General features: G+C 40.5%; 1 protein-coding gene across 1 annotated transcript in view; it reads left to right on the plus strand.

Annotated features, from left to right (window-relative positions):
- Nucleotides 1-1,742: 1,742 nt before the first annotated feature.
- Nucleotides 1,743-26,649, plus strand: part of LOC119223716 (voltage-gated potassium channel subunit beta-2-like) — a 34,358-nt gene continuing 9,451 nt past the window's right edge. Inside the window, exons 1-9 of the mRNA XM_037481123.2 lie at nt 1,743-1,869; nt 9,333-9,673; nt 10,308-10,351; nt 13,569-13,606; nt 15,817-15,896; nt 19,583-19,627; nt 22,818-22,862; nt 24,142-24,185; nt 24,390-24,476. Of these exons, the coding sequence (XP_037337020.2) occupies nt 1,819-1,869; nt 9,333-9,673; nt 10,308-10,351; nt 13,569-13,606; nt 15,817-15,896; nt 19,583-19,627; nt 22,818-22,862; nt 24,142-24,185; nt 24,390-24,476 (775 nt within the window). The 5' untranslated portion in view covers nt 1,743-1,818. The remainder of the gene's footprint in view (nt 1,870-9,332; nt 9,674-10,307; nt 10,352-13,568; nt 13,607-15,816; nt 15,897-19,582; nt 19,628-22,817; nt 22,863-24,141; nt 24,186-24,389; nt 24,477-26,649) is intronic.

Genomic DNA, 26,649 nt, shown 5'->3' on the forward strand with positions numbered 1-26,649 from the left:
CATATTTGTAATCAGTGTTTTCTGAATTCTATTTTCAAAAGATGAGAGTAGAACAAGTAAAGCAATGAGATCAGTTCAGACAGATTCGGCACAGAGTTTTACTACATCCCACACTACTGGAGCACTTCCTCATAGATGACACAAATTGTAGTTACTTGAATGTGAATGCTCTACAGAATATGAAGGAGGCTGTGTCTATGTATGTGTTGGTATCAGACACGGTATTCAACACACTGGTATACTTTGTGCTTCCCACGCCAAAGACTCTGAAGTTTTTATCATCACATAACATTTATCAGTAATGATTATCTCCCCTTAATCTGAATGGTGTCTCCTGATTGAAATAATAACAGCCTGGGCAAACCTTTGGCCACTAATCTAAGCTTGGTGCTATGCAGACACAGTGCAGTACCAGCAGCAGTACCATCCTCGTGGTGACACGCAGACATTTCGGAAAACACTTGAGCAGACCTATCGGCAGTTTAGTCAGTAACCAGTAAACCCCTTGCCCCCTTTTCCAGAATTAAATAGCTGGGGCAACACATAGAAAGATATCTGACCTGGATTTAAATATCTGTATTAGAACCAGTACATTACTCAATTGATATGTTCCATTGCGACACCTAGTGGTGAATGTTAATAGCTACACTGATGACACTGACACGTGATTTTGAATAAACTTAGTTTGATCATGCCAAGGACAGTCTTAACTAATTGTACATATCAATTATGCCATTTTAAAGTTAATGTGAAGGATTTTGGTGTCTGTACAAGTAAATGACACCACTTTCAACTTTTAAAGGAATTCTATATTTTCTCAAGTCTGATACGGGCCATTTGCCAATGATTTGATAACCGAACGAAGCCAGCGGACAGACTACACATGATCTGTCGCGACCGGCAGGTTGCTAAAGCTGAAGGCTCCTTCCTATCATATTATATGAACATGGCATATTCAGAGGCATGGCTACTCTAAAACCCTGGGCCTGAGGATAGAAGAATAGGATTTTAATATAATGTGACTAAAATGTTTTTGTTGATTAAAACTAAGAAGAATTAAAATGTGACTAATATTTTCAGCCTTTTAATTTTTCAGCATTTTCATCTAAAGACTATGAATAAATAATAAATAGCTGCCAAAATGAACCCTGCCTGAGATTATACCTTAACTTGGATAATACGCATTTAGATTCCTGACTTAATTTTCTTACATTTTGTAATAAAGTACAGCATATATAGGTCCTGTTCCTACCAGGAAAAAAAATTGTATTCATATGGTACTTTTCAAGCTGAAGCACAACGTGCCCGTTCAAGTGAATACTAAGAGGTGTATATTTAAAAATAAAAATCTGAAATCCATTGTCCCCCTCCTAACCATCTGAAATACAGAGATGTTGTGTATATATCATGCAGTGGATACATAAAATGTAAGTATGTGCTAAATAAAATAACAAAACCTGCTGTGGGTTACTTTTGTCCCATCCCCCTAGAAAATACAATGCTCATGAGAGATCACTACTGGAAGAGGGAAAAAATGAATAGCTTTTAGCATGCTTTCTGCTGTTACAGACCATCAGAAGCTTTTAGGGCAGATGCTACTTTTAGAGCCAAGATAAATTATTTACTTGTTAAATTATTTCCTGGCCCCTGCAGTCTAGGCAGGGTTGCTGATAGGGCTCTTTATCTGTTGTGTCACCATGTAGGAGGGAGTGGAAAACCATAGTAACTCCTCCACCAACTACTTTGATAGCAATGCAGCTTTGCTAGGCATTAGGCCGGGTAAAACACATAAAACCTTATCTAGCACCAAGCTTTAAAATGAGCAGTGTAGTCCAGAATCCTTACATCGGCCGAACGCCCACAACGCGGGTGAGTAACTCTTGTTATGGAGGATTGATATTGGGATTAAAGGATTGGTTTTAGATGCATATGCTGCCAATGTCTGGAGCACTGTATGGAACTGTGAAAAAGATCCTGGTTGTCCCGAAACAGTAAGATATCTGGTTTATTTTTCTTCTCGTTCTTGTGAAGTCTCTGGGAAAGCAGGTCGGTAATTTGTACCATAGTTCTCATCAGCATGTGGAATAAGCGATTTGAATTATTGAGTGCTTAGGGATTTTCTCATATACGTGTACTTGCAGGTTAGGAAAATGAAGAGAACAGATATTCTACTTGTATTTATGATGTGCAGGTTTATTTCATAACATATTATTGCAGCACTTAAATATATACATAAATGATACCAAATTTTCTGACTTTGGATATTGTTTCTTTACACAACTGAAAAAGGATGATTAAACACAACTTTTTTTCTGTTTCTTAGGAAATATAGTTGGGAGAAATTTTGACCTTTATTCTTACCTTATCTAGGAGTGAGTGTCCTATTAAAAGCTTTCTTTGTATTCCCATACACTGAGATGCTGAGTTGAATGTTAATGTTAAATCTCAATGTTTATTCTTTAACAAACCCAGTGCAGTCACAGTGTGAATCGCAAACAAGAATATAAGATTTAGAGCACATTTGTGGGCCTAGCGACAATTTTGTCAGCCCAAAAGCACAGATTTCTACAGCATATCAGCACATTGATTGTTTTGGACAAAGTTCAGCCAGCTAGATTCAATTTTATGAGTGGCAAACATTTTTATAATGCTCCAGTGACTGTGGCCTTCCTTGGTCAGTACTCCAGACACAAGGTAGACAAGTTGGAAAATAGTATTGGTTAATAGCAAGTGTAGGCGACGTAACTTGCTTTGTGTCGCCGAGGCTGAGTAGAGGAGAAATCTGTGGACGCGCTGTGATTGAGTGACACCCGGATGCCGTAACTGTTCACTTTAGTTTTTATTTTAAATACGTTTATATGAGCATCGGTGTTTACAGTTGTAATATCTTTGCGGTCAACAAAATATAAACTCCGTCTCTCACCCCCTCTTTCCCATTTTCTAAACCAAACATTAAAGGCGCCCCTTTATCCCCGTTGAACACAAAAAAACACCACGTGACTCAATTAATCGTTCTCAAAGGAAAAAGGGGCGTACCAGGTGGCACCAAATACCTGGCTCCTACAGCAAGTATGAATCAATTGAATTATTAATAATCGCTAAGTTAATTCCTAGATTAAATAATAGGGCACCACCCTGATATAAGAGGGACTAATAACCAATACTATAAATCAAGTCTCGTAATTTATATTCACTCCTTAGGAATTTTGGATTGAAAAGTTATAATCGAGAGAGTAAAAGAAAGTGAACATCTCAGCTGAGGATCCACCGGTTTCTCCATTCCACAGACAACTGAATAGTTTCCGGCCTCTCGGTTCCACCATGAATCTCAGAGGGCACATACAGAGGGCAGAAAAAGGTGTGGAAGGCAGTGTTCACACCCCTGGGCATATGCCTTCTGGTGCATTCATTGTAACCAGTTATTTTGACACTTCACTGAATATAGTGGTGCAATGAGGTATTACACTGGATGGTGCGGTCAATGTATCTTTGGATTTGAATGTCTCTCTGCCAATGGACATGGCGTTGCCATCAAGTATTACACTGCATGTATTTCTTTATTAATGACAGTTTCACAATCATAGCTGTACACTGGTATTACACTAAATACATTTTTTAAATCAGTCTAATTTATGAGCCGGTTGTCTAGTGGATTTAATGTTCGACTGGAGCCACAAACCAACAGGAAACAAGGTTTCACCAAAGCCATTTTTTTCAGTTGCTATGCATCATACACGGTCTATGTTAAAAGGAAAGAAAGGAAATTACAGCATTTGATATGTCATGAACACTCATGTCAGGAAACATAACAGAAAGTTGGCCTCATCCAGACCTCTATTTGTGGTGTGGGAGGTGACTTACCACTTGGTGCCTCCTGTGGGAAAGAAGGGAAAATTGCATGTAGTTTCAAATTGTCACTTTGTTTATGATATGAGTATAATCCTCCCCATCGCTTTCTCACTGTAGTACACAGATCTTCCTGAGGAGACTGAAGAAGGCCCATCTGTCTCCTCAGATTCTTGAGAACTTCTACCGCTGTACCATAGAGAGCATTCTTACAAACTGCATCTCTGTATGGTATGGCAGCTGCTCTGTCGCGGACCGTAAATTGCTGCAGAGGGTGGTGAAAACTGCCCAACGCATCACCGGTTCCTCACTCCCCACCATTGAGGCTGTCCAGAGCAAGAGATGTCTGCGAAGGGCACGCAGCATGGAGAAGGACAGCCTTCACCCCAGCCACAGACTGTTTGCCCTCCTCCCCTCTGGGAGGCGCTACAGGGTGCTCCGTTCCCGGACCAGCAGGTTCAGGAACAGCTTCTTCCCTGCGGCTGTCCTTCAACTGAACGCTGGTTCCATTACCTATGGATTCTGTGGCAGAGGAGACTCCTCTGCGCAGATTCTCATCGTAGGGACACACGGACACACCGGTCAGTTTGGTAACAGACTTAATTGTTAAGTTCCTGTGGTCTGGTTGGTGGCTGTGGTTCGCTATGAGATCCTGCGACCTGGCAGGAGGGAGAACACATCATTAAACTGATTTTGCAACTGGGCTAAGTCTGCTTTCTGGGTCGCAGAGAGATGGGCATCAAAATGGAGCCGGGTCTGATTGGTGGACTTGGGGACCTTGGGTCCCAGCTCCTCTCTTTCAGCTACTGCAGACACCAGGGAAACAGACTCTGCCTCCCTCCATCGTTTGTGTAGGTTGAGGTGGTAGATCTGTGTAGCTCCGCCCCTGTCAGATCGCACCACCTCATAGTCGACGTCCCCTACCCACCATGTGACCACAAAGGGCCCTTGTCACCTGGCGAGGAGTTTCGAGCTGGAGGAAAGAAGCAATACAAGTACTTTTTCTCCTGGTGTAAATTGTCTCAGCTTGGCCCCTCTGTTGTACAGCCGTTGTTGACGCTCCTGGGCCTGGAGCAAATTCTCACGTGACAACTCACCTAGTGTGAGGAGTTTGGCTCGCAGGTCCAGGACGTATTGAATCTCGTTCTTACCGGGGCTCGGACCCTCCTCCCAGCGTTCCTTAAGCAGGTCGAGCACCCCCAGTGGTTTCCTGCCAAACAGCAGCTCGAAGGAGAAAATCCCGTGGAGGCCTGGGGCACCTCCCGTACTGCAAACAACAGAGGATCAAGCCATTTATCCCAATAACGTTCATCGTCGTGAATGAATTTACGAATCATGGATTTTAAAGTTTTATTCAGCCGCTCCAACAGCCAGTCGGTCTGGGGGTGATAAACGCTGGTCCGAATAGACTTAACCCCCAGTAATTCGTAAAGTTCCCGCAGTGTGCGTGACATGAACGAGGTGCCCTGGTCAGTCAGAATCTCTCTCGGGATTCCGACTCGGGAGATGACCTGAAAAAGCGCCTGCAATGGCACTGCCTCGGGATATCGTGTTGCGTAATCCACCAGAACTAACACAAAGCGATATCCCCGTGCGCTCCGGTGAAATGGCCCGATAAGGTCCATACCTAAGCGATCAAACAGCACCTCCATTAACGGTAACGGCGCTCTCAGAATGGCCGGCTGATTTACCAGCTGAGACTGCGGGCAGGACGCGCACCATCGGCGCACATCCGCCCAGATGCCTGGCCAGTAAAATCGGGCCATTATCCGGTCCATAGTTTTGTCACTACCCATGTGGCCAGCCATCGGGTTATAGTGAGCCGCCTGGAAAATAATTTCCCGACGGATTTTCGGTACCAACAACTGGGCGTTCTCCTGACCTGTTCGAGCGTCACGATTCACTCTGTATAGCCTGTCCCTGATCAATGAAAAGTGCGGGTATGATAATGCTGCACTATGTGACCATCAATACGTAACACTTGGTCGAAGGCAAAGCGTAGAGTATCATCACGAGACTGTTCCAGTGGAAAATCTTCCACGGAGCGTAATTCGGGGGCAAGACACAACCCACATGTCCCTGCTGATCGTGACGGTACCCCCGCACACTGCCCTGCTAACTTGAAACCCTGACCAGTCCGTCCCCAGGATTAGAGGGTGCGTAAGGCGGGAGCTAACCGCAACCTTCACTTTATGCTTTTTACCCCCAAATCAAATCTCTACCGGTACCACTGGGTAGTCGTGAACATCTCCATGCACACACTTAATACTCACCCACGATACCTCCATCAATGCCCCGGGTCGAACCAGCCTCTGGTGGATCATAGACTGCGTGTAGCCCGAATCCACCATCGCCTGATATATACCCCCCTGGATCCTTACCGGAACGATGTACGTCGCTCCCGGACTGGGGGTGGGTGTTGGAGGTCCGTCTGGCCCACCGTCTGGCCCACCTCCATCAGTGGGCATCCCCGCCGGTAGTGCCCAGGCTGCCCGCACCTACAACACTCCTGCCCTGGCGGTTGAGGCGCTCTCGGCAGGTCGGGCCCGGTCGGTTCTGAAAGATCTATTTTATCTTGACTTGTTGCCAGGATATTTGTTCTGTATGAACATTAATTGTAGAAAAATATTTAGAATTGGACACAGCATAGAGATGTGTATATGGTTGTAAAACTTATCCTCGCATTGTGGATAAGGGTTTAAAATTAAACTTTGTTTTTTGGCTACATTTCCAGAGGAGGTTTAATTCCCTCTGCTCAGTTTTGAAACAATCATATTAAAGCAATTAAAACAGAGTTTACAACTTTCCTAGTAAGGAGATATTTCTGAATCCTTCCGCATTCAGTCAGTCCACGATTGTCTGCTTTTTGTCTTTGTTAAGTTACACCTGCCGTATTCCTTTTTTTGCCGTTGTTTTGTTAATTCCCCAGACCTTTAATAAAATCCTTATTGATCACAGATTTACTGATGCAGAAATAGAGAATACATGCACGGCATATTTTTCACCCGCTGAGGAGCAACTATGAAAGGGAGGAGGTGAAGCATATACAGGTGAAACTCGAAAAACTTGAATATCGTGCAAAAGCTCATTACTTTCAGTAATTCAACTTAAAAGGTGAAACTAATATATAACCTCATTACATGCAAAGTGAGATATTTCAAGCCTTTATTTGATATAATTTTGATTATGGCTGTATATATTTATATACACTAATATATTAGTTGACATTTACATGGGTGTCTATGTAGAGAGCTAGAGTGAGGCATTGTTAGGGAAAACTGAAAAGAGCAGTGTCAGAATCTGGAAAAAAATGTCACTTTTTCCCTCACGGCCACAATATCAACTTTTCAGGCCTTTTTCAAAATCAAAACGATGTTGTGCTTGTGCTGGTCAGAATTTATGTGGAATCCCACAGTTTTTTACTTGTTGCATGAGAAGCCCGAGAGTGAGATAACGTCTGCCTCAAGCCCCACTGGCTCCAATACAAATCTGCTGACATATTTCTCAAATCAGTGTTACTTTTGGCAGATATTTTTGATTTAGTCTTAGTCCTTAGACAAAAATTCATGTTAGTTTTGGTCACATTTAATCGTTTTAATCCGCTTAGTTTTAGGATAGTTTTCGTCACATTTAACAGCCATATTAAACTCCTCTTCTTCCCTTCTCAGGGCCAGGGACCCTCGGCGTTTGTGTCTACAACTGCATAATAGTCTAGCTTGCAGTACTTAGATATCCCTCCTAGGATAGGTCTATAGCAAACATTTTGCTCGGCTCGGTGGCCGAGGTGGTTTAACACCGTTTTCTCAAGTGGCGTGTGAACTGGTTGAATTGCGCATGTCTCTAAACGCTGGATACCGTCGCCTGAAAACGGAGCGGCCAGCCCCGATCTGTTTAACAGGTCTTCATCTCCACGCACATCAGTTCTGCGGCTTCAGCCTGCTAACAATTAGCTGAACTGAGCTAAACCAAGGAAGTGCACACTAACCAAAGTGTTATGGGGCGCCGTTTGTAAAATGTTGCAGCTTCTAAAATCCTGCACTGCTTTGGTACATTTGGCATAAAAAAAAAGCACGACAATATTCATATGTCCACGGGACAGTTCCCTCGGCATGGAGGTATGATGCAAAGCCGGTGAAGTCCGGTGCCCGATCTGAGCCAACGAGCTATCAAACGGGCAACAGCTAGCACCAGGTACCGCTCGCTGGAAGTGGCTCTCATCCAGACACAGTTTTGACGAGTATTAAGGATGCTATTTAGTACAAAAACACGACTCCGTTTGAAGGTCCAACGTTAGTAGCACTTCCACAACAAGTACTTCCATGACGAGTCACCGTATGCTCAAGCACATCCAAATGGGTCTTTCAAGAGCCACACACACGGTATCAATGAGCAAACGTCCTTAATATTTAGTATCAGTATATTCAGTGCAGCGATGGGATGTTGTAAGAAGACAACATCTGCCACTGTCGGGGCAAAACAAACATGCTCGCGTAGCCAAACCAGTAGGTTCAAAAACCAGTAGGCACGTAACAACGGCGTTTGGCGAGGAATAATCCTTTCTGCAGTACAACCCGGCTTCGTTCAGTTTACGAGTCCTCAAGCTGATGTTTACACCGTGTAGACTTGACATCATGTCCACGATTACAGCGTACGAGTGGCCCTCGTTAAAATATTGAACGCAATGATGCAGTATGTGTGGTGTTTCCTTCCGTCTGGTCCGCGTCCTTTAAAAACTCCAAACACCGACCACCTGTAAAGCTGTTCATGTGCGGGCAAAACATTCCTCGGCCACAGTCCACGTTCGGACGGTCACCATGAACGTCTTTGTCACCATAAATCCACAACCAACGACAATTCAAAAACACCGCGCTCAACACTTCCGTCACTTCCGGTATGCGGTACATTCCCTTTCCGTGAAGAATCTGTCATTTGTAAATTTGTTTCGGGATTGGTAAAAGTGTTTAGCTTCTTGTTAATTTGTTTTCTAAAATGTAAATGTGTTTTCCATTCTTTCAGCAATGTTTAGAATAAGCAACTTTTTAAAATTAATTTCAGCTTTCTGCATTCCAACGCATTTTCAGCAGGAAATGCATTTTCTAGTTGGCATTATTTTTTACTTTTGAAGCAGAAAGGAGTTTTGGAAATAAGAATGAAATTAATGAAAAAGACTTTCAGTGGTTAAAACATTATATGGATAATCATTCTATAAGAATGTCCACCACCTAACATTTACTCTGACTTGAGCAGACACTCAGAGGACAAGCCCGAACCCGCGCTCACTGCAGAATAAAAATAAAAGCCATTCTTTAGCAGCACCTTGTGTCTGTGCGTACTTCAAACAGAAACCGCAGGGGGAGCTCCATCACTGCTACATAATATTATAGTGTAAAAAGGTTATAGAAAGCTTTAAAAAGAATTCAGCAACAACTGGCTTTATTGTGCTGCTGGATTTTGACACCATATTTTGTATTGTCATCAATTTCTAGATGCCCAAGCCTGGGGGCAGTGCAGGTGTGCCACCTGGGAGTCGGGACAGCAGTGGCATATGTCGAAGCAGTAGCATCTGCAGTGGGAATAGTGGATCTGGAGGCAAGATACTGTCCCTATCATCCATGAGTGAGAGTGTGCACAGTGGCCTGAGTTGTTTCTTGTCTGAGCAAGCCCTGGATCAGGAAGAAAAACAACAGCGTAGTAGCCAGTTAGCAGAGTTTCAGCGACTGAGAGAGGTTCGTGCAGCTGCTCAGGTAAAAAATGTGGAGGATTTTCTTAGAATGAACCATGTTTCACTCAGGGACAGCATCGCTTATTCCACTGGAATGATGTACAGGTAAGATTATTGTATTTATTAAGCTTATCTCTAACTAGATATCTACTTGCACAGCATCTGTTACCACAACTTCTTCATAAGTTGAAATCTAAAAGTTTGTTTTCATAAACCCCATTATGCAGTTTCAACTCAAACATTTGCAGTCTCTGCTTTTACTGGTGGGATGCATGAAACCTTACTCAAGCCCTGTTAATGTATATACCCCACACTAAGTTTAAAATTGTATGTTGGTCCATGTGCAATAGTCTGTTATGGTTTATTTCCAATAATTCAGTCACTCTTGAAAACAACTAACCATAATACATCCTCTTCCAAAAGGTGTATAATATGACTTTTTTACAATACAATTTACGTGAATGCTAGTCTGCTTCAAGTCTCTAATGAGAGGGGGATGCTTTCTGATTTGAGACTAATATATATATATGGTAAGAAATGTTTTGTCCTTCATTGAATTAACCATTTAGAAACTATTAGGTGTAATTAACAATGTAAGCAATGGTCTTGATAGCACAAGAATATATATGCAATGGGAAGCACATTTTTCCCAGGTGGGAGTTTCTTATAGGACTTTCTCTTTTATGAACGTACCTGATAATGTAATGCTATAGGATTTGTGATTCTTTTTTATCAACAGAAATCTTGGTAAATCAGGGCTGAGGGTGTCTTGTCTTGGATTGGGTGAGTTTGACATACTTAACTGTCAAGTCTGCCATATGTATGGAGGTATTGTGGTTAAAATGCTACTGGTAACACTTTATTTATGGCAAATCTAAAAAAATGTCTATGGTAAGCTCCAGTAGGCTAGTGCTAATAACGGATAAACAAGTTCCGACAGAACAACTTTCTATTTCTGACATTACTACCAAGCGTAAACGCCTTTCTTGCCGCAGGAATAATCTCCCCTTAAATTTTGATGAGGGTAGTATCACAGTTTGGCAGAGGTGTGGACTCGAGTCATGTGACTTGGACTCGAGTCAGACTCGAGTCATGAATTTGATGACTTCAGACTCGACTCGACAAAACGTACAAAGACTTGCAACTCGACTTGGACTTTAACATCGATGACTCGTGACTTCACTTGGACTCGAGCCTTTTGACCCGAGAAGACTTGCTACTTCCCATGAAAACTGGGGGAAAACATTTTCACACGGCCGCGCCGCTCTGTTTATCTGCATCTGTCAAAAAAATGTGCGCCACCTGTATGCAGAGAGCGCTGCCTGCACGACATCCAATCACTGCAGTCCATTTTACCGTATCAACGAGACAGCTCGTTCATGCTTTCAAAAATCGGGATTTTTGAACCCGGATTCAGACTCCGATGGAAATCCTCGCCAACATTATGTCAATGTCCGTTTTAAAGTACTATAACACAGTCACAGTCGATCTACCCTTCCCTTCGTAGTCTAGGTCTGTGAGGCAGCGCACCATCACCCAGGGTTCCCCATCCCCACTATAATAAGAGGACTTGAAATGACTCGAAACTAAAATGGTAAGACTTTGGACTCGACACTTGTTGGCTTTGACTTTTGACTCGACTTTACTCGGGACTCGAGGGCAACGACTTGAGACTTGCTTGTGACTTGCATAACAATGACTTTGTCCCACCTCTGCAGTTTGGGCTTTCTTCCTGTTTTATTTTGTAGTTACATGTCTCTTGTTTCATGTTGGCTTCACTTCCTGCTTTGTCCTGTCATTGTCTGCAGTGTCGATGATTGTTTCCACCTGTGTCCAATCACCTGCACCTCCCTTGTGTATTTAAGCCCCCTTGTCGCGTCATTGTTACCGTTTGCCTGATTGCACACGTTTTGTCTGCATTTTATACGCATATACGAATACTTTTTTGCCATTCAGATGGTAGAGTCATAATTTGGCATAAACAGAATGAAAACATGGATCCAATCATGCCTTGTTACCCTGTGCAGGCTGCTGGTGGTGGTGTAATGGTGTGGGGGATGTTTTCTTTCTTTCTTACACTTTAGGCCCCTTAGTGCCAATTGGGCATCGTTTAAACGGCCTACCTTAGCATTGTTTCTGACCATGTCCATCCCTTTATGGCCACCATGTACCATCCTCTGATGGCTACTTCCAGCAGGATAATGCACCATGTCACAAAGCTCCAATCATTTCAAATTGGTTTCTTGAACATGACAATGAGTTCACTGTACTAAAATGGCCCCCACAGTCACCAGATCTCAACCCAATAGAGCATCTTTGGGATGTGGTGGAACGGGAGCTTCGTGCCCTGGATGTGCATCCCACAAATCTCCCATCAACTGCAAGATGCTATCCAATCAATATGGGCCAACATTTCTAAAGAATGCTTTCAGCACCTTGTTCAATCAATGCCACGTAGAATTAAGGCAGTTCTGAAGGCGAAAGGGGGTCAAACACAGTATTAGTATGGTGGTAAACACTGGTGGCTGGCCATGGGGCCATTGCACCGTCAAACCAGCATCTCTCGCTTTCTATTCCTTAAGTCAAGATCACACATGCGTCGTTATGTCTCAAAATTCAACAAAGTTGAATTAATGCAATGCAAAGATGTAAAACGACCTGCTGCACGTTCGATAAATTGTAACAAGAGATTCCTGTTTATGTATGCATACTATGTAACTACTAATCAGTATTTCTTACATTTTGTATGCTCCATACAAACAAGAAAAAAATGAATTGCAGGGTCCTGCATCCTGGAAATAAATAAAATGCTTTTTACTTTTTAATGAAAGCATTAATTCCCCAGCACGTGTCCTTTTTGTGCTTTTTTGCATTTGTGGTTTTGTCAATTTTGTCAAACCTGTATGTATCTTTTTCATCTAGAGAGTTGCATCAAGAGCCTCAACCAAGAACCACAGACATGTACTTATTTAAAAAGAGCAGTCCACATGCATCAATGTTTCAGTCTAGACGTGCCAGAATTAGAGAGCCCATTTATGTCCGTAGTCCCTGGGCAAGTCACCAGTCTGTCAACCTCCTGAAGTTTGCGGATGACACCACCCTTATTGGACTGATCTCTGGTGGGGATGAGTCCGCCTACAAATGGGAGTCTGACCATTTGGTGTCCTGGTGGAGCCTGAACAACCTGGAGCTCAATGTGCTGAAGACAGTGGAGATGGTTGTGGATTTCAGGAAGAATGGAGTCCCACATTCCCCCATCACCCTATGTGACTCCTTCAGTTTCCTGGGCTCCATCATCACCCAGGACTTCAAGTGGGAGCTGAACATCAGCTCCATCACCAAGAAGGCTCAAGAGAGGTTGTTCTTCCTGAGGCAGCTGAAGAAATTCAACCTACCAAAGACGATGATGGTGCACTTCGAGTCCATCCTCTGCTCCTCCATCACTGTCTGGTATGCTGCAGCCACAGCCAAGGACAGGCTGCAGCGTGTCATCCACTCTGCTAAGAGGGTGATCGTCTGCAATCTGCCGCCAGGACTTGCTTGCTTCCAGGACCAGGCCCCTTCCATCCGGGCAGGAGGCTGAGTACCAAGATGTCACGCCACACAAACAGTTTCTTCCCTTAAGCAGTCGGGCTCATCAACAGAGCCCGGGTCCCCCCACTGACTGACTATAACATCCCACCGGTCACTTTCACACTCCACTACATGCACATATCACTATCTGTTCGCTGGTGCACTTTATTTTTTTAAATAACACATAGCACTATGTTGTTTTGTGGTCCAATGTCTGTCATGCACCAACTGCCAAGTCAATTTCCTTGTATGTCTGACATTCTATGGCAATAAATGTTTCCCGATTCCTGATTACAATGAGTGGCATAATATTGTCTTTGCAATAGCAAGCACTTTGTACAACACTGGACATTACTGCAGAGTAATTATTCTGTAGTTAGCCTGTGTGTTGCAGGCTGTGGTCTAATGCATTTCCTTTGTTGTACAGGCACATGGGTCACCTTTGGAGGCCAGATAACGGATGAGGTAGGAGAGAATTCCTGCAGTGTCGTGTAATGTAGGCTCAAGTTGTCTGTAACAATGATAGAATAGTTTTCCCAAGTAACATGCATTATACTGTACATGTTGCCTTGTCAGAATAGTCAAAGTGAAAAAAAACCCTCAAACTTAACAGACAAGCAGTGACAGCTGGTCGATTTTTTTTTTGATAATCAACATTTCAAAAACATATTGACTATTTGTAAGATGTAATAAAATAAAAATGTTGGTGCTCATGGTGGGGCCATAGGCCAATGCTGACAAGCTGAAAATTAAAATGTCAATACATTTGAAGACAGACCGAAATAGCACATTTGACATTTAATATCTCAATCAATCCGTGATGGTGTTTAAATACATCCATATATGTTATCCTTGCAGGTTTTACTGCTGCAAAAGCACACTGCCATTTTGCCCCTTAGTGTGTCAATAGCTCATTGGGCAAAACTCTCCTCAATATCAACTAATGGTACAAAACATATTTTCCTGAACTAATCTAAATTCTTACCACTAACAAAAGTTAGAAGAACATTTCATTGCATCTTGTGACCATAACTCTACAATTATGATCAATATAACAAAAGAAAACCGTACATCCGGCAAATGGTTGAAGCCGTAATGTTGTGATAACTGAGAATAGATCGTCATTCTTACGGAAGCAACAAGATGAGGGATATTGGTAGATTCATCCAACAATTAAGGTTTACGGTTGTGGGGGTCAAAGTTTAGGTGGACTAAATCTGAAAACATGGGGAAAATGTTGATTCCTGAATATGTGCCATTACCAGTGTGCGGGAAAATTGTGGATTTCGACTAGTTGACAGTGTCGTCTGAGATTTTAGAGGTGATTATGAGGCTCATGATGTATGGAAATAAAGAGGGAGGATATAAAAAGAATGTTATTTTTATCAAAAATATGCCGGTTTATTGCATTTCTAGCATTAGGAAAGTACAACAAATAGATAATAAGTAGGATGTAAAATGTGTCAATGTTGACGTTGTTTACCATGGGAAAGGAGCAGCTGTTTTACAATTCGAAATCCTATGTTGTTTCCAACCACCCATCTTAATACTATGTTAATTGCTCCAATATAGGTATATTGACAGGTTTACATTGCAGTTATTTGAAAGCCTTGTCCCCAATGGTTTCGGGACAGAGGATGTTGCATGTGTACAGACTGTAAAGCCCTCTGAGGCAAATTTGTAATTTGCGATTTTCGGCTATACAAAATAAAATGAATTGAATGAAGACGTGGCGTCATATGGCCTCCCTAGCAAGTAATGACTTTGTGCTGTTTGTTGTCTTGATATGTGAAGTACATTTTGTAAGAGTTCAACTTTCTTTCACTGCTTTAATATGGTTCTGTCAAGCTGTGGTTTGCAATCTGGCAAGAATATAGGCATACTTTTGTGTGCTTTGAAATGAATAGTGTGGCTTAAGACGTAACAGGTAGTGTGGTTCCTAAAAAGGTTGATTATCTTCATTCATGCGCATTTTATTTCAAATTGATATTGAATAAATCAATAAGATACCACTGGCTAATTTTTATTATTTTAAGCTAACATAAGGGTCTCATTTTCAAGAGAGATGTTGTTAAGCAACATAAGTTACGGACATACCAGATCTTAGAAAGACATGATTTAACATATAAAAAAGGTGTTAAGTGCAACGTTTCAGTTGAAGAGGCAGATTTTTTTTTACCTAATTCTTTATGGACTAGAGATCAAGTAAGTAATAAAGGAGTTTTGACTATGGTAGCAAGGTTTATTTGACATGTAAATTAGTTAATAATATAATAAATTGGATTTATATTTCGCTTTATAGTAGTCTCAAAGACGCTTTAACGTAGTCGGGGCGAAAACGGTACGAGACAGACAGACAGGATACGAGCGACAAAAGGTGACACACGCAGGCACAATGTTGGCAGCGGTCTTATTATAGGATATATGACAATATATTAAGGATATTAAATTACAGGTGGAATTATAAATATATAGTTATAACAGTTAAATTCTGCACAGAAAACGAGGACCGGTTTACCATTTTCAAAAAAGATAATCAATATGAAATTGAAATGAAAGGCTTTCATCATTCATTTTAAATAACCTTTTCAATTTGGACGGGAGAAAGTTCTTGTTAGAGGGAGAGAAAATACTTTCACTCTTTACTAATCTCATCTCATATTTTGCTGTTGAAGGTGGCAGAGGAACTGATGACTCTGGCATATGAAAATGGGATCAATTTGTTCGACACAGCTGAAGTGTACAATGCCGGACAGTGAGTTTAATTGCTTTGACATAACACAAATGTATATTCTTTGGTGCATACATGTTTCTGTCTTTGAGTGTAACAACACTATGATATATTGTCTGATAGGAAAACTGAAAAATAAATGTTTGACGATGGACGCCTGTCTGGGTCAGACCTATAGCAGTGCATGGCTAATTCACCGGTGTTAACAGATTCTGGTTAAGAAGATTCTTACTTTCATAATTAAAACAGTTTGGGCTCGAAAATGTAGGTAGCTAACACCTACTTTAATACTGTTAAATCACCTGGAAACATTTCACAATTAGTTTTACAGCATAGTTAGCTAATAACTGTCTAGGTCAGGACACTGTGACATTAACACATGAGACTCCTGGCTGTTAGCCTGGAGCAGGCTAGCTGCAAAGAATAAATCACCATGGTTACTTGGCTGGGTTAAATTCAACCTGATTTCGTGTCAAAGCTAAATTCATCCAGGATAACCAGAATATCCTGGCCAAATCCCTTATCCTGGTTTCGTGCAATACCCCCCTGGGCTGGGTCCTCCAATAACCGCATAGGCAGAACCAAGCAGTCCCTGAAATGGGACGGGGGGGGGGGGGGGGACTTCCTGCTTTACCTACTGCTCCCATTGCCTAGCAACCTGCTTGGCTTGACAGTAAAGTTAAAAGAGACGTTATATCTTTAAATGGTCTAGGAATGGAGGACGCAAACAATGTTAAATAATAAACCTGGGAGATCTGGACAAACGGTAAACAGTTATTTAATGGATGAAAACTCTTACAAAAAGTAACTGAAAAAAAGAAGACGAGTCTGGCTTCTTTAGCACTGGCTGGTCTGAGCTCCAACTCCTCACAGCCGAACTCAACACATCTCTGCCCACTCTGGCTTCCACCGCTGCAACACCCCTGTAACTCTAGCTTTGCACTGCCATTTATCCCCTTTCTGATTGGCTGATCAGTCGCAGCTACAGGAGTGACCTCACCAGCACACCTGAAGAACACGTAACGAGAACATAATCTTCGTTCATTCAATTTAGGATGATATATTTCAGACTGAGAGAACATAAAAAAAAAAAAATCAGTTAAGCCATGTACTTTCAGCAAAAAGTAATATTAGGCAGAGGAAATTATTCATTACTGTTGATAAAAACCACAGCAGCAAACTCATTTATTAACTTGTATGCAAGGGTATCACAGAATACGTCCAAGCTAAAGTAGCTAAATGTCACCACACACATCGTTCTGAAGGAGAACGATGCTACTTCCTCCATAAAATGTTAAGTTAGTTTAAAATCACTCAACAAAAGAAAAGCAGCAAAGCAACCAAATTCAGTTTCTTTGTGTATTTTTTCGCAACGTTACTGACTTAAAAAATGATTTGGTTCATAGCTTGTCTACTTGAGCTCACTTTAAACTACTTCTATTCATAATATGAAGTATAAACTCAATCAAACCCTAAAAGTGTGCTTTACTTCCGCTGCGACTTGCTTGTCCCATTCTGTCAGCTCCTTCAAACAGCCCTCCAAGAGCTGATTTGGAGGATACATCTGATCCAGGGCCAGCCCTTCCTAAAGGTGACCAAGGCAACCGCCTAGGGCACTAAATTTGTGGGGGGCGTCCTTTGGTGGTGCTCCTAAGCATACAACAATGATTAATTAAAGAAAATCATTAAAACCAATTTGAAATATAAATTTCAACATAAAATGGAGGGGCGTGACGACCGCATGCAGCGGACCTTATGGTTGCATGCGTTGCAAGGCAATGGGCACGCTCAGATCAAGCTAACGTAAAATCGAAAGGTCCAAACTCTGGTGCAAAGGGATGAAAATGAAGAAAAGAAGAAAGCCCTGTATAGAGGTATGTACTTTCTTCTCAGACAAGTCATTTCATGTCACACATAGGATGCTTTCACACTCTACATAGCCAAACTGCTTTAAGTCTTAAGGGGCCTTTCAGCTAACAGTGATGGTGCCATATCACTGCTCCCTTTCAATTCTAATTCATTTTATTTTGTATAGCCCAAAATCGCAAATTACAAATTGGCCTCAGAGGGCTTTACAGTCTGTACACATGCAACATCCTCTGTCCCCAAACCCTCTCATCGGCACAGGAAAAAGTCCCCAAAAAGGGAAGAAACCTTAGGGAGAGACAGACTGCAATGGATGTCATGTGTACAGAATCAACAATGTAAAAGATGTACAATACATTCAACTCCTCTAACAGAAATGATACAAGTAATTGCAAGTAGCAGAACAAGTGTACGGCAGGACCACTGCAGGGACAACCACCATCAGATAGAACCACCATCCACAGAGGCTTCTGTGGGAGGGAGAGCAGAAAGATGTTGGTTTATGATGGTCGCTTGACACATTCTAATCATTAATCAAAATACATCTCTTCAGGGCTCGACATTAAGACCTGTCTGGGACACACAAAACGTCTATTATACCGATTTCGTTTTTCAAGTGACGTTAGCAGAGCAGCCAACTTTTCAAAAAACCTTGCAGTGAGCTTTTGTCGGGTGACCATACGGTCGTAGGGGGACACTACCGCTACGGGATTCTACCGCCTGGGAGGTTGAGGAGGAACCAAAGTATTTTTTTTTCGCAGGAAATCTGATGTGTGGCGTGAGTGCGGGAAAAAATGCAAACACATCACATGGCGAAACAGAGTTGGCAGCTCTGCGTTAGCAGCTTTGTACCTAGCAAGCCATTATTGGCATAATTTATATCGGTTTAATTTAAGGTAAAGTTTGCATTTATTATGCTTGTTTTTTTACTTATCTGATTGTGCTATATCTGTGCTGGTTTCACTTTAAAATGTCTTTGAGTACCATATAAAGCGCTATATAAATAAAATGTATTATTAGGGTCCTCGCTACACCTAGTCATAGAGCACATGTGTCAAACTCATGGCCCGCGGGCCATATCGGCCCGTGAATGAATTATCTTTGGCCCGCATGATCAAATCTATTTACTATTAAAGCTGGCACGCCGGTATATCGCACGCATCACTATAATACTACAAATCCCACAATGCACTCTCCGTGTGTCGTTGCACATTCGCGGGCCCCCGAAAGCGCACCTCAGTCTGTATTACATACCGCTTGTGTCAACTTTAGTTGTGTACCTTATCATCGTCCCCTTTTACCGTGAAAAACCATACCAACAGGGAGCAGTGGAGGTAATGCTGATGACGCAAGCAGGAAGTCCCCCCCCCCCCGTAGGCCAGACCATTCCATGTCAGAGACCTTTTGGTTTAGCCTATGCGGTTGTCGGAGGACCCAGCCCGGGTCTACTGTGAAGGCTGGAGACACAGCTGCGGTTTTTATACACTGGTATGATGCAGGAGATTGTCCACTGTGGGCCTGACACAGGTGGAAACAATCACAGGGGATGACACGACAGGGCAGAAAGTGAAGCTAACCCAAGTACAACAAGAGGCAGGAAACTACTAAATGAATCAGGAAACAAACCCACACCATGACAGCTATTTTAAATTCATGACAAATATTCATGAAACCACTTGTTTACGAAAGACTGGTTCGTTGACAGTTTACATGTGAACAAACTACATGCCGTGTCCTAATACATCTTTTTACATAGTAGTCTACAAAGGTGACCTAATGTTGGTAACTATATAGTCAAAGTGTAACATATGACTCTCTCCTTCTCCTTAATTTTCTTTTCTCAGGGCCGAAGTTGTCTTGGGAAGTATCATAAAGAAGAAAGCATGGAGGTAGAGTTTTTAAATTGTTTGTGGACAATATTAAATGATCGTATTAGAATGTTTAGTTTTAAATTGTCGACCATACATTTTGTATTATTTTCTATTGCATCAGAGGCATCTGCCAAATATAGCATTGCTTATATATTATTTCATAGCATGAAATCTAGATCCCAGAAATCCACTAGAACATTCCCGAAATCCATCAGAACATTGTCAACGTCAAATATACATAGTACTAACAGTATTTCTTTTGAATAGCTAAGCTAGATGTCAAAATAAATACTGGCATGACTTATACAGCTGCAGTAAACACAACAATTCAAGAGCCTTGATGCATTTGCATGTAGAATCCTAGAGTTTCTTCATCACTATATATTATTTGACACAAGAAGTAATTTGAAGTGGCTTGAAAGGTTGCGGGACTGTTGCAGACACCCATTTGCATGAAAAGATACTCAAAAAAATGAATGGCGGGGTGAAAGTTGTCTCAAGACTGTTATGCTCAACACTCGCTTTCAGTCAAAAAAGAGGTTGGAATGTACATTTTTTGGTAACAGCAGGAACTCATCTGCCAAAACAGCCTTTTGCTTTGGCAGAGGAAAAAGTGCATAAACTTCTGTCAAGAACAGTAAGGATGGCTGTTACCTTCTGTAACAAACAAACAACACAAAGATGTTGAGCCTCACATTTTAAAACTACATAAAAATGTGAGTGCCAAAATAAAACATGGAAATAACTGAAAAGTAATAAATATCATATAAAACACAACACACAGTACGTCTACTTTTTGTGAAATCCAGTTTTCTAACTGGAGGTTTTTGTTCCTTCTGACTGTATCAAACTTGGATATGACTTGCCAGGATCTCAGGGAATAAAAAATTTAATTTAATTTGAACTTTTTGCAGTATTACTAAGGCTGGGGAAATTGAAAGATTATCTTCAATAAAACAGATCAATTTACAATTCCTTAAAATTATCCGTCAAACCACTATTCACCAACTTTTTCACGCCCAAGATCCCTGACCTCTGCCTTGGTGACAAACAAAATGTACTTATTGAGACGTTGAGCGAAACACACTGTCCAGACTGAAATCAATCACTTTGGTCCAGCTTTCAAATTGATATGACCAAGAACACACTAAATTACTTAATTTCAGTACAACATGAAAAAGATACCATATGAACAAGAAAAAACACATTTGCAATAAGAAGGCTGTATGAACTACCAATAATTAATTCATTAACTGTTATCAACTGAAGTTACAGCACAACCCTGACAAACTGCATCAGTGCAACTAATGTAAGTGCAGTTCAGCTTTGTGTCACCATGCCATCAGAAGTCAGTGTGATGGTTATGACTCATCACTGTCTGTTAGGGCCTTGTAATTTGGCTCCTAAGCACAAACAGCCAGTTGGACAGTCTGTGAGGTGTCTGTTGGTAACCCGGCTCCTGCACATTGATTTGGTCATTTTCATCTTTAAGAGAGAAGTTGATCCAAAGTAGACACTCACTTTTAGTGCACATGCGCTGAGTAGACGAAGCTTCTCTCTGCTAAAAAGTACCCGAAAGTCCCTGTCCCTTGACCTGGCTTTCAGCTCTATGTCATTTTGCATATCAACTATCTCTAATATCAGGAATTTGGCTGCAACCTCCCTTGTATCAATAGACAGGAATGGGTTTGAAACATTGGTGATTACGTTCACATCAACTCTACACACGTCCTTTAAATAATTTTAAATAATAAGTGTAAATAATTATAATAATAAATACACCGCCACTCTTTCCCTAAAAGAAAGTAATTTGCAAAACGTTCACGTCAGGAGTTTGTTGGCTCTTGAAACAGCCGTCAAATGATGAAGAGTTGAGAACACAACAAAGTGCAACAGCTATAGGGAAACTAGTCAGAAATGAGGGAAAGCAGAATGGAGCTAGATACGGGTCAATCCTTGAAGAAAATATGATGCACTGTGCAAACGACTTGACACTGGGGCAGAGGTTTGTCTTCTAGCAGGACAATGATGCTAAACATACAGCCACAGCTAGAATGGAATGGATTAATCCAAGAATGTTAATGTTTTAAAATGGCCCAGTCAAGGTAATTCATTTGATATGGTGGCCCTGAAGTGCAAAACACAACGACAAATAAGAAAGCACATGTCACAGGGGGGTGCAGGCAGGACTCAAACGCAGAGTTCCAAAAGTGTTCTTTAATAAACCCAAATCCAACAAACGTAGCCAAAACGCTGACAGGGACCAGGGACATACACCAACAACATCTAACGTGCAAACAATGATGCGACAAGGGACACAAGACACACAGGGCTTAAATACACAAGGGAGGTGCAGGTGATTGGACACAAGTGGAAACAATCATGGACACTGCAGACAATCACAGGGGAAGACAAGACAAGACAAGGCAGGAAGTGAAGTTACCCCAGAGACACAAGACTATAAAATAAAACAGGAAGAAAACCTAGACAACTAGAAAAACACAACAACATTAACTTCTTTAGGAAAGGGTAGGGCCTATCTAGCAGAGGACGGACCCTTCTGATTGGACCGTCTGTTGCGGTTTCTTATTTGCCGTTGTGTTTTCCTATTTGTCGTTGTGTTTTGCACTTCAGTGCCACCGTAATTTGATAAAGATTTTAAAATGTCAATCCAATCTGAGTTTCATCTTTTTTGCCAAGAAGAATGGACGAACAAAAATGGTGGAGACAAACTCCAAAAGACTTACATTTATAATTGTAGCGAAAGGGGCTTCTACCAAGTATTGACTCAGGTTGTGAATACTTATGCATCAAATAGATATTAACTTTTTTTCCTATTGTTTGTGTCACAATAAAAGGTATTTTTGCTCTATTAAGTATTATTCATATTATGTTAATCAAATGGCAAAAAGTCTATTTGGATTACAGTTGGTAACGGTGGGAAAAAGTTAAGGGGTAAATACTTAACAGGGGGGCTTTGTTTTTGTACATTCAAGCTTAGAATTAAATGGAAAATGACAACTTGGTATTTCACTGTCAAAATAAGTATAACACAGCAATATTGAAAAATCTGCTACACATTATTTTTCATGTGGAATTAGGCAGTGTGCTTGATCATTTGTGCATTATTTTAACGTTTGGATATTGTTTCCAATTGTAGTTTTAATATACCAGTCTAATGTATTTCTATTCACAATCTCAAATGCAGACGTTCCAGTTTAGTCATCACCACCAAAATCTTCTGGGGCGGAGAGTATGTATTTTTAATTTGTTTCTTTATCTTGATTTTTAATTAATAATTTATTGCGTATGTGCTTTCTTTTTCTTTATTTCTTCATTATATTTTTGATTGCGTTTCTTACTTTCTTTCTTGCTTTCTATGTTTACAATTAATGAATGAATGAAACAGTTTCCCTACTGTCCATAACCAGAGGTTTTAAAATGATGTAACATCACATGCAACAGTGTGTAATGAACTCAAAGGCATGTTCTCATGTTCCGATAAAAGTCAAAAAGGAATCTGTTTTGAGAACTTTAGATTAAGATATTACTTGTAACAAGTTGAGAGAGGGAGAGGGAAGTTTTATTTTATCTGAGGAGAAAGTATACCTTATAACAAAAAGACAGCTTCATGTTGGCTAAACCTGTTTTTCAAAATATAAATGGAATAAACAATCTAAATTGTCTTTATAATTTAAATAATTATCGCAATACCTGCCAGACAAATTGAGGAATAGTTGCATATACAGTAGCCACTGTGTGTCCCAAATATGTAAATAAGACTGGAGCATTAACTATTTGTACAGGCGAAACTCGAAAAATGAGAATATCGTGCAAAAGCTCATTACTTTCAGTAATTCAACTTAAAAGGTGAAACTAATATATCTAAAATCATCAAAATTATATCAAATAAAGGCTTGAAATATCTTACTTTGCATCTGATGAGTCTATATAATATATTAGTTTCAGATTTTAAGTTGAATTACTGAAAGTAATGAGCTTTTGCACGATATTCTCATTTTTCGAGTTTCACCTGTATATGACTTTGTTTGGCTGATGGGTTAGGGTACATCATCAGTCAACTAGGGCTGTTGTTCAGTCCTTTACTTCACTTTTTGTAATGGTACTAAGAGCGGTCTGAAATTTTGCCAAAAGGGACATACCAAGACGTACACTTGTTCTCATTCTTCTCTGCAAATTATTAGTGGAAAAAAAACCTGAAGGCCTCTTTTCACCAAGCTTCACCGTTAGCAGTACTATTGTAAACCCACCGCCAGTAAAGTACTTTCCTGTGAAAACTCCCTGGGAATAAGATAAGCATTTAAAACAAACCCAACAGAGTGCATTTACAGATTCTTAATAAACTGATTCCATTGTAAAAACTGAACTTATCATTGTCATAAAGAGTTGTGAGTTTGTGCCTAAAATGTATTGAATATAGCAGTTGCCCTCTACAGTGGATATTAAAATTAATTTAAAATAATCTAGATTTTAAACCTTGACCTCTGACATTTAAGATGTTGGTTTTTTAGGGCGGAAATGGAAAGAGGATTGTCACGAAAACATATAATCGAAGGTAAGATTTTTTTCATGAATAGAATGTGAATCACAAAAGCATTTTGTTGTTACAACTAAAATATTTTTCGGGGGTTAAAAACTAGCAAAAACTAAGCTATTAATCATGCCTGTCTCATCATAGACATATTGCACCAGAATGCCTTTGTGTTTTGTTTGTATTGTGATAATATGTCATTTGTATGCAATTATCTTCATAAAAAAGGTCTAAAGGCATCACTAGAGCGACTTCAACTGGAGTACGTAGATGTGGTGTTTGCTAATCGGCCAGATCCTAACACACCTATTGAAGGTGGGTGTGCTTATCAGATACAAATCAAAGCTAGTTCTCTTAGCGTTCTATGTAAAGGAAAATTAGGTTGAGGATTGCTTGAGGATAATGGTTCTACAGATTGAAGAGTAACATACTGTTATACCTGTTCTGATTTACCATCACACTTAATAAAACAAACAACTTTTTACAATTTTCCTCTTTGATATCGATCAGATTAGCCTGGACCACCCCAGTTAAGCTGCTATAGGCTTAGACTGCCCGGTGACCTCCTAGGACACACTGAGCTCCTCTCTCACTCTGACTCTTATTCTATACTAATCCACATATCATTAACCTCTTAAAACCCGCCCAATTGTTAGGCCTCTGCTCAGAATTTGCATACCCATTTTTGAGTGTATCTCTGCAACCTTCAAGTCTATTTGAATAATTTTGTGATGTAATAGTAGAGAACACCTATAAGATTTGTTCAGATGTGTGTGTAAATATTAGTGTATTAGGATGTTTACCACTTTGTAATAAGGCATTTTCAGCTTTAAACCTCTCCAAAATCATGGCTCTATACATGGACATTCTCTCTGCAGTGATGCAGAAGAAAATTATTGAATGTTTAGTATTGACAGTTCTGACAAGAGCTCTGAAATGGGCATTTTTTATTTTCTCATATACCAAATTATATATTTCACTTGTATATAACTTATGGTGTCAATACATCCAAATACAGTAGTTTGGGGCTTTAAAAAATATATGGAACACATCTTTCTTAGCTAAACAGCTTAGGAAAGAGAATATTTTTTACTATTGTTTGATGAAGAGATTTGTGGTGTTGGCGTTCTGTGGTTTACCTTGCAGATTCTTGACGTTAGCAGGACTCACTTATGTCTGTAATCTGTGGGTTGCCAATTTTACTCTGAGATATTGTGAGTCTTTACAGCATAACGTGTCATAGAGTTAATGCCAGAAATGCGAGGAGTGGGATGACTAGGTGGCGTTATATGAATGTTGAGATCTGGTCATTTATTTAGTTGTTTGGTTTAGATGTGTTTGGAGCATGTAAAATGGCTTACATCAACTTGAAGCCCAGGTCCAAAGTACCATGCATGCACAGGCCTATTTGAATTTCAGTTTGTAAAAGTTCAAGGGGGTGCAAGGCACAGTACTACCGTAACTACTACAGCTATACAAATACTACTGCTATGTTATTTACATGTTATTTAGCTGACACAAATTGCATTTTTGGTTATATGTTTTTTAACCCACCCCAAACAGTGGTAGTAGTGTGCAACCGTAAGGGCAGCAGGTAGGGGTTGAGTATCTTGACACTTGGACATGGGGCAGCCTGGGTTTGAACCGCCAACCCTGTTCCCGACACACCCTCTCTACTCCATGCGCCACCGTCGCCCCATATACAACTTCTACTACGAACACTACTAATGCTACTGATGCTAATACTATTACTAATAGTACTATTAACACCACTACGACTACTATGACTACTTCCTACAATAAATCACTATCCCTTCAATTCTATATTAAGACTAGTAGGTTTTGCAGTCCATTGCTTTTCTCCTTCAAAATGTTTCATGCAATTAATTTATTGCAATTCCAGTTCCAGCATGGAAAAGCCTTTTCTTCTTTAAAGTAATTTTCACAGTAAATATATTATTAATGATAATTATACTCATTTATTTATAAATGTGACCACTTCATGACTATAAAACCCTCACTGTACCCTCACACGCCTTTGCTAATTAAACCTTTCTATCCTATAATCTTTGATTATGTGTATGTCAACAATAGGATTCTTTTGAAATGTTTTAAATAGGGCCGGGACTCGATTAAAAATATTAATCTTATTAATTAGAGGCTTTGTAATTAATTAATCGAAATTAATCGCATATATTATACATACAAATATATGACCTGAGAACAGTGAGAAGTCATTTTTTTCACATGGATTTTTATTTTTATTCAACCAATTCCAGTGTAGCAATAGCATATTTAGAAATAAAGTACTTTCAGAAATTCATGTAGCCTATAGGTAAGTAGACCTTCTGAAAACTGTGTTTTTTAAGTAGACCAATACTTTCAAGTACATTCAGAACATTGGTTATTTTTTCAGACGTGGACTTAGTTACCCTGGTCCTTAAACCAGTCATCTGGTGCAGTGTGGGTTGGGTGTGGGTCCTTGTAC

This window comes from Pungitius pungitius, chromosome 1 (genome assembly GCF_949316345.1).
Source record: "Pungitius pungitius chromosome 1, fPunPun2.1, whole genome shotgun sequence".
NCBI classification, from domain to species: domain Eukaryota; kingdom Metazoa; phylum Chordata; class Actinopteri; order Perciformes; family Gasterosteidae; genus Pungitius; species Pungitius pungitius.